The 13,611-nt window shown below is 32.0% G+C and overlaps 1 protein-coding gene across 2 annotated transcripts in view; it reads right to left on the bottom strand.

Annotated features, from left to right (window-relative positions):
* LOC135963459 (uncharacterized) overlaps nucleotides 1-13,611 on the bottom strand; it is a 53,393-nt gene that overhangs the window by 23,717 nt on the left and 16,065 nt on the right. The window contains exon 1 of one of the 2 annotated variants that reach the window (XM_065515305.1): nucleotides 334-1,135. The exons of the other annotated variant lie outside the window; for it this stretch is intronic. Within the exon in view, the coding sequence (XP_065371377.1) occupies nucleotides 334-1,003 (670 nt within the window). The 5' untranslated portion in view covers nucleotides 1,004-1,135. Of the gene's footprint in view, nucleotides 1-333; nucleotides 1,136-13,611 lie in introns of those variants that run through there. 2 annotated transcript variants of the gene reach the window in all.

Raw genomic sequence — 13,611 nt, 5'->3', positions numbered from 1 at the left:
ATTGGCTTCACGCTAGCACACGCAATAAAGTGCAGTACAAACTAAACTTATAAAGTGACTACACTTTAGATTACTTAGAGACACTAAAGTGACCATTGACTTTACGCCAGATAACCTGGGATGTATAAAGTAACTAATTTACTTCTTGCTGCATCCACTAATATATAAATTGGAGTCAGCCAAGTGATCACACATAAAGACTACTTGTTTGACTACTTGTAAAACTGCTGGGTAGTGTTTAACAAAAAAACATGTAAACAAACCGTCTGAGAGCGATAAATTAAAGAGTAAAGGTGGGGGAAAAACTAAAAATAATAAAAAGAAAACACCTACTACTATTCAGGTACGGCATTGGTTTACGTATTGTAGCTGTTCTCAAACGTGTTGTACCATAAATTCCTTGGCCAACACTTTTAGATAAATCCTCATAAATGTGATTTTTACGATTATTACTTTGGACATAATAAAGATCATCTCGAGCAGCAGCAGCAGAATGTGATGAAATGCGTTTATTTTGCTGCTGCTGCTGCTTTTGTTTTTGTTCCTGCTGCAATTCACTTAAATACTTGCGACAATATGATTCTGGTATTTGCAGTAATTTGCAAGCTTTACGCGGCACATCACCCAGTGGCATGGAGGACATTAACTCCTCAATTTGCTGCTGACTGGGCTCACAGGTGTGGTAATTGTTTATGTTTGTTGCAGCCATTGGAGATGTATCTCTAAAAAGTTGTTCACTAGTTTTACAAGTTTCTTGGATATTTTTTATTTCAGCTTCCCTTTCATCGTCACTGGGAAATTTTTCATAATTTGTGTTAGATTTATGCAAAGGAGTATTAAATTTAAACGGAGAATTGATTAGATTGCTTTGATTTAGTTTTCTTTGGAGTATGCGAAAGGAGGAGCGCATAGAACGCGTACGCCGCAAACTTGTAACACTGATCGTACGCGAATCTTTACTGGCAAGTTTATACGAGCTGCGATTTGCCTTACGACGTTCCATTTTGATAAGGGGGTTAATTTTTTTGTTTTGCTTTTAACTTTCACTAAATTTTCTTATTTTCAGTCTTGAGTTAAAGTGGAAAATCTTTTTCATATTTCTTTTAAAGGGTTAAATTGTTACTTTTTTTAAACATTCTTTATATCACTTGTAAATTTTCACATTTCTCATTTTTCATGTTTTTATTTGATATTTTTTTTTGTTTATTTTTCAAACATCCTTAACTGCCATCGTCATACGCTGTTTCGAAACAAAATTAAACTGATTCCATTGTCAGACGTGATTGCGTTTAGTTCTCAACCCCATGTTTCTCTCACTGAAGTTGAAATGTGCATGTTTTTGTTATTGTTGTGTTTGTAATCCCGTTTGGCCTGCCTGTCTAGGCAACCAGCAGCAGAGACGAACCTTTTGTGTGTATGAGTTTTTCATTAAGTGTTGTTGTGCTGCAGGCTTTGAGGTAAAAACAGACAGACTTACTGAATCCAACATACAGGGGATGAGAAATGAAAATTGTATTACAATTTTAAAATTAGTACTTTTTTTTGAACATATTAGTACCAACATTGAGTTTTAAAACATAAAAACAAAGTGAGATCTTTAAAGTTCTGTAAGATTATGGGTGCAAACATTGAGTTTAATAACATAAAAACAAAGTTTAGATATTGTTACGTTTTAACCTTTTCAAAATGTTGGTTTATTTACTTTAAATAAACCGGATACTTTTGACTTTAAAAATTGTAACAACTCTTTATTTATTTAAAATGTACAACAACAGAATTAATTAGTCGCTTAGTGTTTTTTATAGACGTTTATAAATTCGCGGAAATACAGACACACTTTATAATGTACAAGTATTCACTGGAAAATACAGCACACTTTAAGGCACTCAGTTGATGTTTATTCGAATACCGTCTCTGATAAACTCACTAACGACTGCAACCTCTGCCGCTATTTATAACACTGCCATCTGCAGTCTAGATTGTTCTTTAACTGTCAAAGCTAGTATATTCGAACCCTACAGCACACGCCATCTCTGGTGAACTTTCTCAAAGCTTTTATTTAATGTTAATAATGCCCACAGATATGTTACAGTTTGAGAGGCACTGCTTTCAAATAGCATTATGCAACTTTAAATCAGCAGTTAAAATCGTTATATTTGATTTCAAGTACAATTTCGTAACAATATCTTTAGAGATCATGGATATTAGTTTGGCTTTATCAAATTTCCCTTGACTCTCATTTCAATTCATTATATAAAATTGCTTACGGGAGGATCATGGATCACAGCATGTAGGTTAGGCATTATTTCGTGGAACCTACAATGGGTTTACTAAATGCATCATATATTCATGGCATCTCTTTTCCATCACTTTTACATCTTGATGGAAGCGTTCTCCTTATTCTTCGCTACACGATCCAAGATTTTCAGCAAACTTGTCTATATGACTTATCTGCACAGTCACTTTTGTGCTCATATTGTATTCAAAATTTTTAAAACTAATTCCTCGCAATTTTCAGCTTTCTGATTTGATAAGTAATTTTTCACAACGGCAACAAACGATTTCCAAGCCACTACCTCTAAATCATTCATTGAATGTATGAAATCGTTGTCTATCATTAAAAGTCTGATTTGAAGTCCATCATGGAAACGTTCTTGAAAGAAAGTCAAACTGCTTCATAAGTCCCAATTGGATGTGTAATGTAAGTTAAACTATCTTCTTATCTCTGGTAATCAAAGGCGAGTTTATAATATTTTGTTTTCATAGCATGAATTTAACAATACAAAAATAGCAGTAACGAATATGTTTTTTCGGAATACGTTTGGCACTTCACACATTTTCACATATGTGTATCCGACCCAAAATGGAATACAACTCTCATGTGTAGGCCGGTGCTTCGAAGTCTATTTTGGAGTTACTTGACCGCGTACAGGAGATATTGCGAAGGTGCTTATCGGTGACAGTAGGATATCCAGGTCTATTGACTCAGCGGAACATGGTCGGGATCTGGGTTGTGTTTCACTGTTCCACCGATAATACTTGACAGTGGATCGAACAACGCATTACGGGGAAAATTCATTCATTAGCCGTACTGTCCGTATGTGGAATAAGCTCCTGAAGTCTTTCCTCTCACTTTCAATATAGGAAAATTCAAATCGAATGTCTACAAACATTACTCTCTCTATCCTCCCTCCCATAACCTATTTTCCTAGTTCCAACACAATGCATTGCATTAGTAGTGGTCATCCCCTAAGTGCTGGTCCAAGAAAAAAAGTCTGTTATTTGGCGATGAGGACAGAAATTCACATATGTATAAACTTACGAAACGGTCACACGTACTTACGTATGACAGATAAAGCTACACATAGGAAAAAAATTTAAAATCATTATAGGTATTACCAATGCACACGTAATACAAAACCACTAGCAGTATCTCGGCACTATTTTATTTTTTTTATTTGTTTGTTAATATTTAAGATAATTATATTTCTAAAAATTCCAAATTGGGTACTAATTTGAATAATCTTAAATTAAGTACCTAACAATTCAAACTTAAAATCAATGTGTGACAGCAATTTTTCAATTAGACCAATAAATCATTGGCTTGGGTTTAAATAGTATGTACCAAAATAGTACTTTTGTACCAAAAGGCTCATCTCTGATCTCTAAGTAATCTACCCCTCTTTTGAAGCACACAGTTGAGTGTATGAGTGTGTCAAAATACGAACAAAAAAGGACAGCTGTCCGTGAAAGTGTTTGTGTGCTGATATATGTGTGTGTGTGTTAAAATTGCTTAAAAACATATTTGAAAAGATTTCCCCTGAGTACATTTCATTTTAAAAATCCTGTAAATTCACTGTAATCGTTTGTTGGTGTCAAAGTTGTAGTAGTTGATGTCTGTAGGTATGAATTGTGTTGGACATTGTACTTTTAATTTTGGTTTGCAGCTAAATGTAATTATAATGATCTGGCTTTTTACTCTTACTTAATTAGCTATGTGATTTTTTTTTATCAGCAAGTAAGAATATTCTATTATCTTAAATTTGTTTGAATGTGCCTATGTAATCAATCGTTTCTTATAGTTTCTCACCTAGAAATTTTAATGTATGGATATGTAAAATACAGTCGCATATACATATAATGAATACTAATTGTAATGAACTACCCAGAAGAAACGTTTCATTAAATTTGGTATCAATCGAACACTGAATAAATTAATAATTTTTAGCTAATAAAAATTATCAGATATCAGAGAGTTACAGTATGCTTATGATCATGAACTGATCTTCACCGGTAGAGTAATTTCTTTTTGCATGAAACATTCTTTGCTGGATGACAACTTTTTTAAAACATTAAATGTTAAGGATTTTTTATATAAAAGCATTTTAACCCAGATATGCCGACTGTACTACATTTAGTACCTGTAGTTCTTGTTTACAGGATACGTCACGTTTATCAAAATACCATTTTTTGTTGTTCACATACTTAGTACTCACCACTACCTCATGGGAGATTGTGTGATCGCATTATTTTATGCTACTATTTTTGAGTTATTGAATTTTTAGTTTGTGATATTTTCAAAATACCCATATTTAGTCATTATGGACATATCTCGTTTGTACTGAAAGTAAAATTTTGTACATTTACAAGTGAATAAATACTATATTTTTTTGGAATTTATATTTATGAAGAGTAGCTTGATTGTTATATGCATGAATGTTTCATTATTGCGTTTTAGTTGTTTTGTTGTGACCCCAAAGTCCTATATATAGGACGACTTAAAAAACCACTTTTTTAAATAAATTTTTAAAAAACTTTAATTGCACTGTTTTTTATTTCTCATTTGCTTCCAAAATAATATAAAAGTACTTTTAAAATGATCAAGCTCAAGCCGTTGGCATATCTGGGTTAACATGGTCGAAATTCTTAAGTTTTTTAATTAAACAAAGAATTTATTGATTTAATACTGATTAAAACTACAATTTTGACAATCACTATTAAATTATAAACACTTATAAAGGACCAACATTGTACAACTAAATGTAGTTATGTTATGTTCTGGTTTTTGGTTTAATTAAGTGTTAAAAAATTCCCAGGAATTCCCGGGAACGAACCGATTTTTTAATTTCCTCCCGGGAAAGAAAAAAAGTCCGGGAAATTAGAAATCCTAATATGCATGACTTTAAAAGTTCCGAAATTTATAATCAAACCAAGAATCATTTATTAATTTGAAGAGGTTTTCTAATGCCTTCACATACTGCTTCATAAGTCCCAATTTGATGTGTAGTGGAGGCAAAATTATCCATTATCTTGAAAACCAATGACGGTTTTATAACATTTTGTTTTCAAACCGTCATGTTTTATCTTTGAGGCCAGTCTTTATTGATCCAATAATCATTTCTCTGTTATTAATACCATGTAATTTAACAACACAAAATAGCAGTCAATAATTTGGTTTTAGGGTTCTGTACAAATCATAGGTACACCAAACTTCAAATGACCATGTCTACCGTTTTTCTATTGTCTTTAATGTTCATTACATACATTACACAAAATGTTTAGAACCCTCGGCTTATTAAGGGCTTTAATATCCATCTTAAAGTAATTGAAATGTGTACATGTTTCTCAACACAGGAGGTCAATTGAGCCTTTTGGATTATATTGCTGGTCTGATAGCTGGTTTAAAGTAGTCAACGCATTACATACCGGTAACATATAGCCAGCCAGCATAATTAGTTATTTTAAGATATACGGGTTAGCACCCGTATTGACCTCAAATAGTCAGTTAAAAAGACATATCATAGACAGTCCAATAACCGATTGCTTATAAACAAACCTTTTTCCAACAACTCTCCAATAGATTACTTCTGGTGAATAAGTGTTTACCAAAATGACAATTTACTTCACGCCAGATTACCTGGAATGTATAATTGACTTCTCTCTGCACTACTACGCTATCTCGGCACCAAATTTTGTTTCTTTATCTGTTGACCGGCGTTACCTGTATATCAGATAATAAAACTTACATTACTAAACTACTTCTTAGTAATTAATTAATCTTTTGTTGGCTTACTACAATGAAGAGGAGATCGTATCTCAATGAATGATTAAAGGTGATGGAGAATGGTTTAATTGTAGTTCAGACCACTGAACCTACCTATGTTTAGACTGATCTATCGCAGACTGTTAAATACTGTGAATGTAGCAACGAATGTTTTTTTAATTTAAATTTTCCAAATGTATATTTTCCCATTTGTCTGATCAACCTAAAATGTGCTAAATCAGACTGTTTTTATCTCTAAGTTGTCATAACTGTCACATCTTGTTACAATTTGTGGTTACGGCCTGACTTCCTTTTAACATTTTTTTTTAGTACGTATGTATGTTTCTAATAGATTTTCTTTAACTAAATGATTTTAAAGCATATTCTATTTTCACTGCAATGTTTATTTCGTTTCAAGTACTCATCTGCCAACAATATGTGTGCGTGTGTGTTTTTTTTCCTAACAAATTTGATGACATTTTGGAAACATCAATTACTAAATAGATTTACTACGTTCAAGCGGAAACATGTCCATGTTACGCGCACGACACACAGAAGACATATTTAATGTGGTGCCTGGATAGCAGCAGCACCAGCAAGTTGTAAAATCATTAACACAGCGTCGTCGGGAATGTCATAAAAACAAGACAATTTGCTGTGTTTCAGTTTATGTTTTAATTGTTGCTGTGTTTTATTTTTATGGATGTTGTTTGGTCCTTAAAAAGGATGTTTAGATTACCTAGCAAACACAAAACAACACAAATACACACATAGATAAATAGACATAGAGCAGAAACTAGAAAAAAAAACTCAAACAAATTACTCAAAATAATTACAGTGATTCGAGTGATATTTTTGTTTTCACATAGTTTTTGTAACTAATACTAATGTTAGGTTTATGACAGAAGAGTTTCCAATCTAAGTGTATTAATCTATGTATACACCCACACATTTAATGCGTTAATTTGAAAATAAAAGTGTTGCCATACTTAAATTTTGGGGATTTTAATCCAATCTAAAAAGGTGTGTGTCTTAAATAAAATCCTATTTAACAATTTTCTTATAAGAATAGAAAATATTTCATTTAATTCTATGCTTAAGTAAGAGTATTTGTTGCCAATGCTTTTATTTCTTTATTTTTTTTCGCCAACTAAAACAATGACCTTAATGTCCTTGTCTACTCTAATCCCATTGTATTTAATTCCCTCATCCATTATGAAGCAAACAAACGAAAATAAATAGAAAAAAAACACAAAGAAAAACCCCAACACAAATATTCGTATGTTAAATTGAAAATGGTTTAACATTGATTTAAACAAATATATACTAAAATATATTATTTTATTAAAGAAGAGAAAAAAATGGGAAAATATCCAAATGGCAGTCAATATAAAAAAGACACAATACATAAAAAAGTCCCTTAAGCGGCTCAAGAAAAAATAAAATTAATATTTACAAAAGAACGTGGAGAAACCAAGAAAAAAACTTTTACAATCAACTAATCAAACAGTTGTCACAATTATTCATCAAATACATAATATGCCACCGCACGACACTGATTCACCGCATGTCATTTTGCCCTTTCGGTCTCCATTAGATTTTTAAAAGAGTTAATTGATTGTAAAGTGTAGAACATATCATAGAAATATTTTTGTAAAATAAGCTAATATTGCCAAACGTCATAAGTATTGAGATAAATTCATAAACCAATCAGAATTTTTGATACCAACTGGAAATTAATGTAGTCTACATTATGTAGATTACACTATACAACAAAATCAAATTTTTTCCAAAATTACAAGGCACAGTGGGGCAGAATCGAAATTTTTGAATTAGGCGTAGCCAAGGAGTATTCGAGTTTAAGTTATTAAAATGGGCCCTACAAATGCTCCAGGTGCGGTGCTATGGGGGCTCAATGTAAGGTACCTTCGACATGTAAAATTTTATAAACACGTGCCATTTTTTGTTTCCCATCCGATTTCAAAGAATTTTATATTTTTGGAAAGCGCTCGGCTAGATCTTGAATGCTTGCGTGTGCTATTTATCTATATATATAAAAGAGTAACGTTACTGACTGACTGACTGACTGACTGACTGACTGATTCATCATCGCACAGCCCAAACGGCTGAAGCTAGAATCACGAAATTTTAACTGTGGGTTCCTCCCTCCCCAAAACGATCCGATAAGAAGGGATTTTTGGAAATTCGAACGTTTAGGGGGTAAAAAAGGGTAAAAACGGGTAAATTCGGTAACCTTATATCTTCAAAACTAATAAAGATATAAAAAAACTTAAAATAGCATGTTACTCCATTTAAAAAATAAGCTGACAGGTGTTTCGTACTTTTTGGAAATTCGAAACTTTTAGGGGAGAAAACGGGTAAAAACTGTATTTTGGTACTTTTTTTGCACCCTATGTATCTTTTAAACCAATAAACATAGAAACAAATTTTAAATCGTATTCTTTAATTAACAAAAAATAAAAAATATAAGTTTGGTACTTTTTGGAAATTCGAACCTTTAAGGGATAAAAATTGTGTTAATTTTTGGTACTTTTTCATAAAATCTGTTTTTCTATAATTTGACATAGACATACGAATATTTTATTATGAGCTCCCACCACGTTACAGAAATTTATTTCTATGAAATTGTACCACCTCAATGGGGATAAAAAAGGTACCAAAAAGGGGATAAAATCGGGAAAATACATTATATTTGAAATTATTAAGCCAATTTTGATAATTTTTTTAACGTTGGTTCCTGGATTCATACAAAAATTAACTAACAGGGTGTTATTTGGAACTCGAGTACCAAGGTGTATATTGGGCCAAATCCGGGTAAACAGTTTGGTACTTTTTTTAAAACATATTTATTCTTGGGCACATTAACACAGATTTTAATATTTTGATACATGCCTGTAGCATAAACAATTTTGGCAAAATGGAATATTTTTAAATTTCAAACTTGAGGGGTGTTCAAGTAAGAAAAGGGAAATTGGTACTTTTCTCCTAATGGTACTTTTTTAAAATTTAAATTATTTCAGTTATCGACATTAAAGTTAGCTGATATGTATTTGAGTGAAGTTAGTGTTAGGAATAGGGGATAATATTTAGGTACCAAAATGTGTGAATTGTACTATATGTACTTTTTTGTTCATCTAATGGTACTTTTTTGAAATTTCTATAATAATGGACTTAGAAACATGAAATTAAACATATATGGTCCTAAGTGAGTGAGAATTCTAGGGGGAGACTTTTTGGTACTTTTTCTTTATTGGAATGGTACTTTTTGTAATTTCTTCACCAATGAACCTAGAAACATGAAATAAAGCTTATATATAAACCGAGTGAGTGGGAAACCACAAGTGTGGGTTTTTTGGTACTTTTTCTATATTCTAATGGCACTTTTTTGAATTTTCTATAACTATGGACTTAGAAACATGAAATTAAGCATATATGGTCATAAGTGAGTGAGAATTCTAGGGGGAGACTTTTTGGTACTTTTTCTTTATTTGATTGGTACTTTTTGTAATTTCTTCACCAATGAACCTAGAAACATGAAATAAAGCTTATATGGAACCGAGTGAGTGGGAAACCACAAGTGTGGGCTTTTTGGTCCTTTTTCTATATTCTAATGGTACTTTTTGGATTTTCTTTAACAATGGACTTAGAGACATGAAATTAAGCATATATGGTCCTAAGTGAGTGAGAATTCTAGGGGGAGACTTTTTGGTACTTTTTGTTTATTCTAATAGTACTTTTTTGAATTTTCTATAACAATGAACTTAGAAACATGAAATTAAGCATATATGGTCCTAAGTAAGTGAGAATTCTATGGGGAGACTTTGTGGTCCTTCTTCTTTATTCGATTGGTACGTTTTGTAATTTCTTCGCCAATGAACCTAGAAACATGAAATAAAGCTTATATGGAACCGAGTGAGTGGGAAACTACAAGTGGGTGCTTTTTGGTACTTTTTCTATATTCTAATGGTACTTTTTGAATTTTCTATAATATAATGGACCTAGAAATATGAAATTAAGCGTATATGGTCCTAAGTGATTGAAAATTCAAGCGGATACCTCATGGTACCTTTTGTTTATTCTAATGGTACTTTTTTTTAATTTTCTATAGCAATGGACTTAAAAACATGAAATTAAGCATACTACATGGTCCTAAGTGAGTTAGAATTCTAGGGAAGACCTTTTGGTACTTTTTCTTTATTCGAATGGTACTTTTTGTAATTTCTACACCAATGAACCTTGAAACATGAAATAAAGGTTATATAGACCAGAGTGAGTGGGAAACCACAAGTGGGGGATTTTTGGTACTTTTTATATATTCTAAAGGTACTTTTTTGAATTTCCTATAATAACGGACCTAGAGTTTCCAAAAAATCGAAGAATTTCAAAACCGCGGTTTTGGTTGTAAAAAATTAAAAACCGATCGGTTTCGGTTTTGTGATAATTTATTAAATCTTAAGTATTATAGAAACAAAATTAGTTGATAATATAGGAAATGATATACAAATCTAAAATTCAAACTTGACGGGTTATGGTTTAGTGAATGCGAATTTAAAAGTGATAATCAATGGTACTATTTCCTTATTGCAATGGTACTTTTTGAATATTTTATAATAATAAACATAAAAATTTAAAATTTGGAACACATTTTGCATTTTCTATAATAATGGACCCAGAAATATGAAATTAGACATTTACAATTAGATTCACAAACGGAGACTTAATAGTACTATTTCTTTCTTCTAATTGGGGTGGCGAAGCGCACCGGGTCTGCTAGTCTCTTATAATTTCCTAGTTATAGGCATTTCAAAATTGAAATTTTAAAAATTTGCCACACCTTGGTCCGCTTTTTTAAAAATATAGGTCGCACTTTTGGACCGAATGGACTCGAATTTTTTTTGTTAGTTAGACAACAAAATTACCAACAACCTACGAAATACATCAATGATTTGTGTTGAATTAAATATTAAGAAAATTTATAAAAAAATTTTAGTATGAAAAAGTGCAACATTTTTGAAGGAACACATTTTATACCTAAAATGTAAGGATCACATGGTTTCTCACATGGTTGCATTAGGATACTGAGATGTGAAATCAACAATTTATCTATTGGAAGATATGCGGGATTTACAATAGATGGCGTATCTTTTGAACGCAGTCTTGGGTTTTAATATCTTACATGTCATTTCACTTAATTACAGAACATTATGGTGTAAACAACAAAGCAGGTTTTTCTTCAAAAATGTCGAATTTCATACCTAAAAAGCGTCCTATGCGGAAGTTTTTCTTTACTTCTTTAATTTGAAAAAGTGCCGCTGAAGTACACCGATGGTGAATGTGTTCCATCGGTTTCAATGTGCGATAGATGGTTTGTGCGGTTCAGAAGGGGTGATTTTGACTCGAAATACAAAGATCACCCAGGCCAGCCAAAACAGTTTGAAGATCAAGAATTGGAGGCGTTACTCCATGAAGATTGTTGTCAAACTCAACAAGAGCTTGAAAAATTAATGGGAGCTACTCAAGCAGCAATTTCAAAATGTTTGCAAGCAGCAGGATTGATCCAAAAGCAGGGAAAATTGGGTATCACACGAATTGAAGCTGAGAGACATTGAAAGTCGATTTCGCATGTCTTTTTAGAGCTTGATCGAACCGAATAATTGCCAGGCTATTTATTATAAGCTGCTGGAATCTAATCAGACCATCAGAGGGAACCTGTACCGAAAGCAACTGATACGTTTAAAGCGAGCATTGATCGAAAAACACCCATAATATGCTTCCAGACATGAAATCGTAATATTCCATTCAGAAACATGTTGCAATAAATGTTAAAAAGTATTAAGAATGAAGAAATTGAGATGTTTTGCCTCTCCCTTTTTATAGTCTAGACCGTGCCCGTTTGATTACTAGTTGTTTCGATTGATGCAGAGCGCTCTCTCTGGGATACGCTTCACTTTCAAACAGAGTATCCGATATTGGCTTGATTCGTTCTTGGCTTCAAAAGATGAACAGTTCTGAGAAAAGGTCATATCTATCAATGGTCACTACTTTGAATAGATTTGTATTGTATAAATGTTACAAAATAAAAGCTAAATATTTGAAAACATTCCATATTTTTAGCTCATACACTCAATATATGGTGGCATTTTGTATACTCTTTCAAATTGGACTCAATAATAATGTCAATCTAAGGAATTCAAATAAAACAAATTGGATTATATTCAATAAATTCTTTGTATTGAAATTTTCAGCTTAAAGAATTTTTCAAAATCATATTTTTTTGAAAGTCAATTTTCTTAAATCCCAAAATTAGTTCAGCTATCCCACTAATTGTGCATCATTAGGCATCCCTTGGACTAACAAACCTATATAGTGTGTTACGTGTACCATTCCGAAAATGGCCATTTTTACCTACGAATTTTTCAAAATCAGCACTACATGATGTTCTATATATTGAAATGTGATTATCAAACATGAAGTAAAATCAATTTTAAATAAAGTTTTAAAAAAATAGATTCCAAATTTATTTAAAGATTTAATTCCTTTAAAACTCTTACCATTTTGCTATCACTAAATTTACTTTAAATCTTGGCAAATCATTGTAATCGCTCTATAAAGACCAACCAACCTCTTCTTAGCACATTCAAAACAGAAGGAAACAAAATCAAGTTAACGAAAAAAAGAACTGTAAACATTTAAAAATTATCCTTTTTGCTTTCAATGTGTTTGTTTTATCTCTCACTCTCTCTATCTCTGTCATTTCACTGCCTTGTCTGTTTGTTTAAGTCAAGGCAACAAAAGAGTATAAAAAAAGAATGTTACGAGAAACAAATCTTAACAAAAAATGCTTTCATTTACATAATTTGCGCTTTAGTTGACTTGTTTTGCTTAAAAGAATATTACATTGGATCACATGTAATATTGGCGGTAAAGACATTTCTGCAGTTCTGGTGACTGTTTCCATTTTAGTTGTTTTGTTAGCCTGTGCAAAAAAACACAAGATCATGACAGTATAGGATAGACTCTACTACCAAAGGGATATTAGCTTTTTCGTTCACTTTTTTTGAAAAAAAATAAGAAAAACATTTTTTTTACTTGTTTTAGAATAACTTCCAGGGACTCCTAATTTTTCACTAACAATATTTAGCAAAGTTGTAGCTGAACAACTCTTGTGAACATACCAATGCATTCTGAACGTGTCTAGGCACTCTAAATAGAGCACAAAAATCACATTCAAAAAAAGTGCACGAAAAAGCTTGAACAATATTTGTTTGGCGGACTATTGGCTATATTATTGCCATATAAAGTTATGCGGTATCACCAAGTCTGAATTAGCTGTTGGCCAAAAACTGATGACACGAGGGCCTACTGATTTTCAGAATCTTTGGGGGTCCATAAAAAAAAAATTGGTCACCAAAATGGACAAACTGAGTATAGGGTTTTACTACCCTTTGGTAGTAGAGTCGAACGTATCATGATCGTGTGTTTTTCCAAAAGACTTCATTTGTTGCACAGTATAATTAACTATGAGAGTAAGACAATTACAAAGAGAC

Source organism: Calliphora vicina, chromosome 1, assembly GCF_958450345.1.
Source record: "Calliphora vicina chromosome 1, idCalVici1.1, whole genome shotgun sequence".
NCBI lineage: Eukaryota > Metazoa > Arthropoda > Insecta > Diptera > Calliphoridae > Calliphora > Calliphora vicina.
The sequence above is the reverse complement of the archived record's forward strand: the minus strand, read 5'-3'. Positions and strand labels throughout refer to the sequence as shown.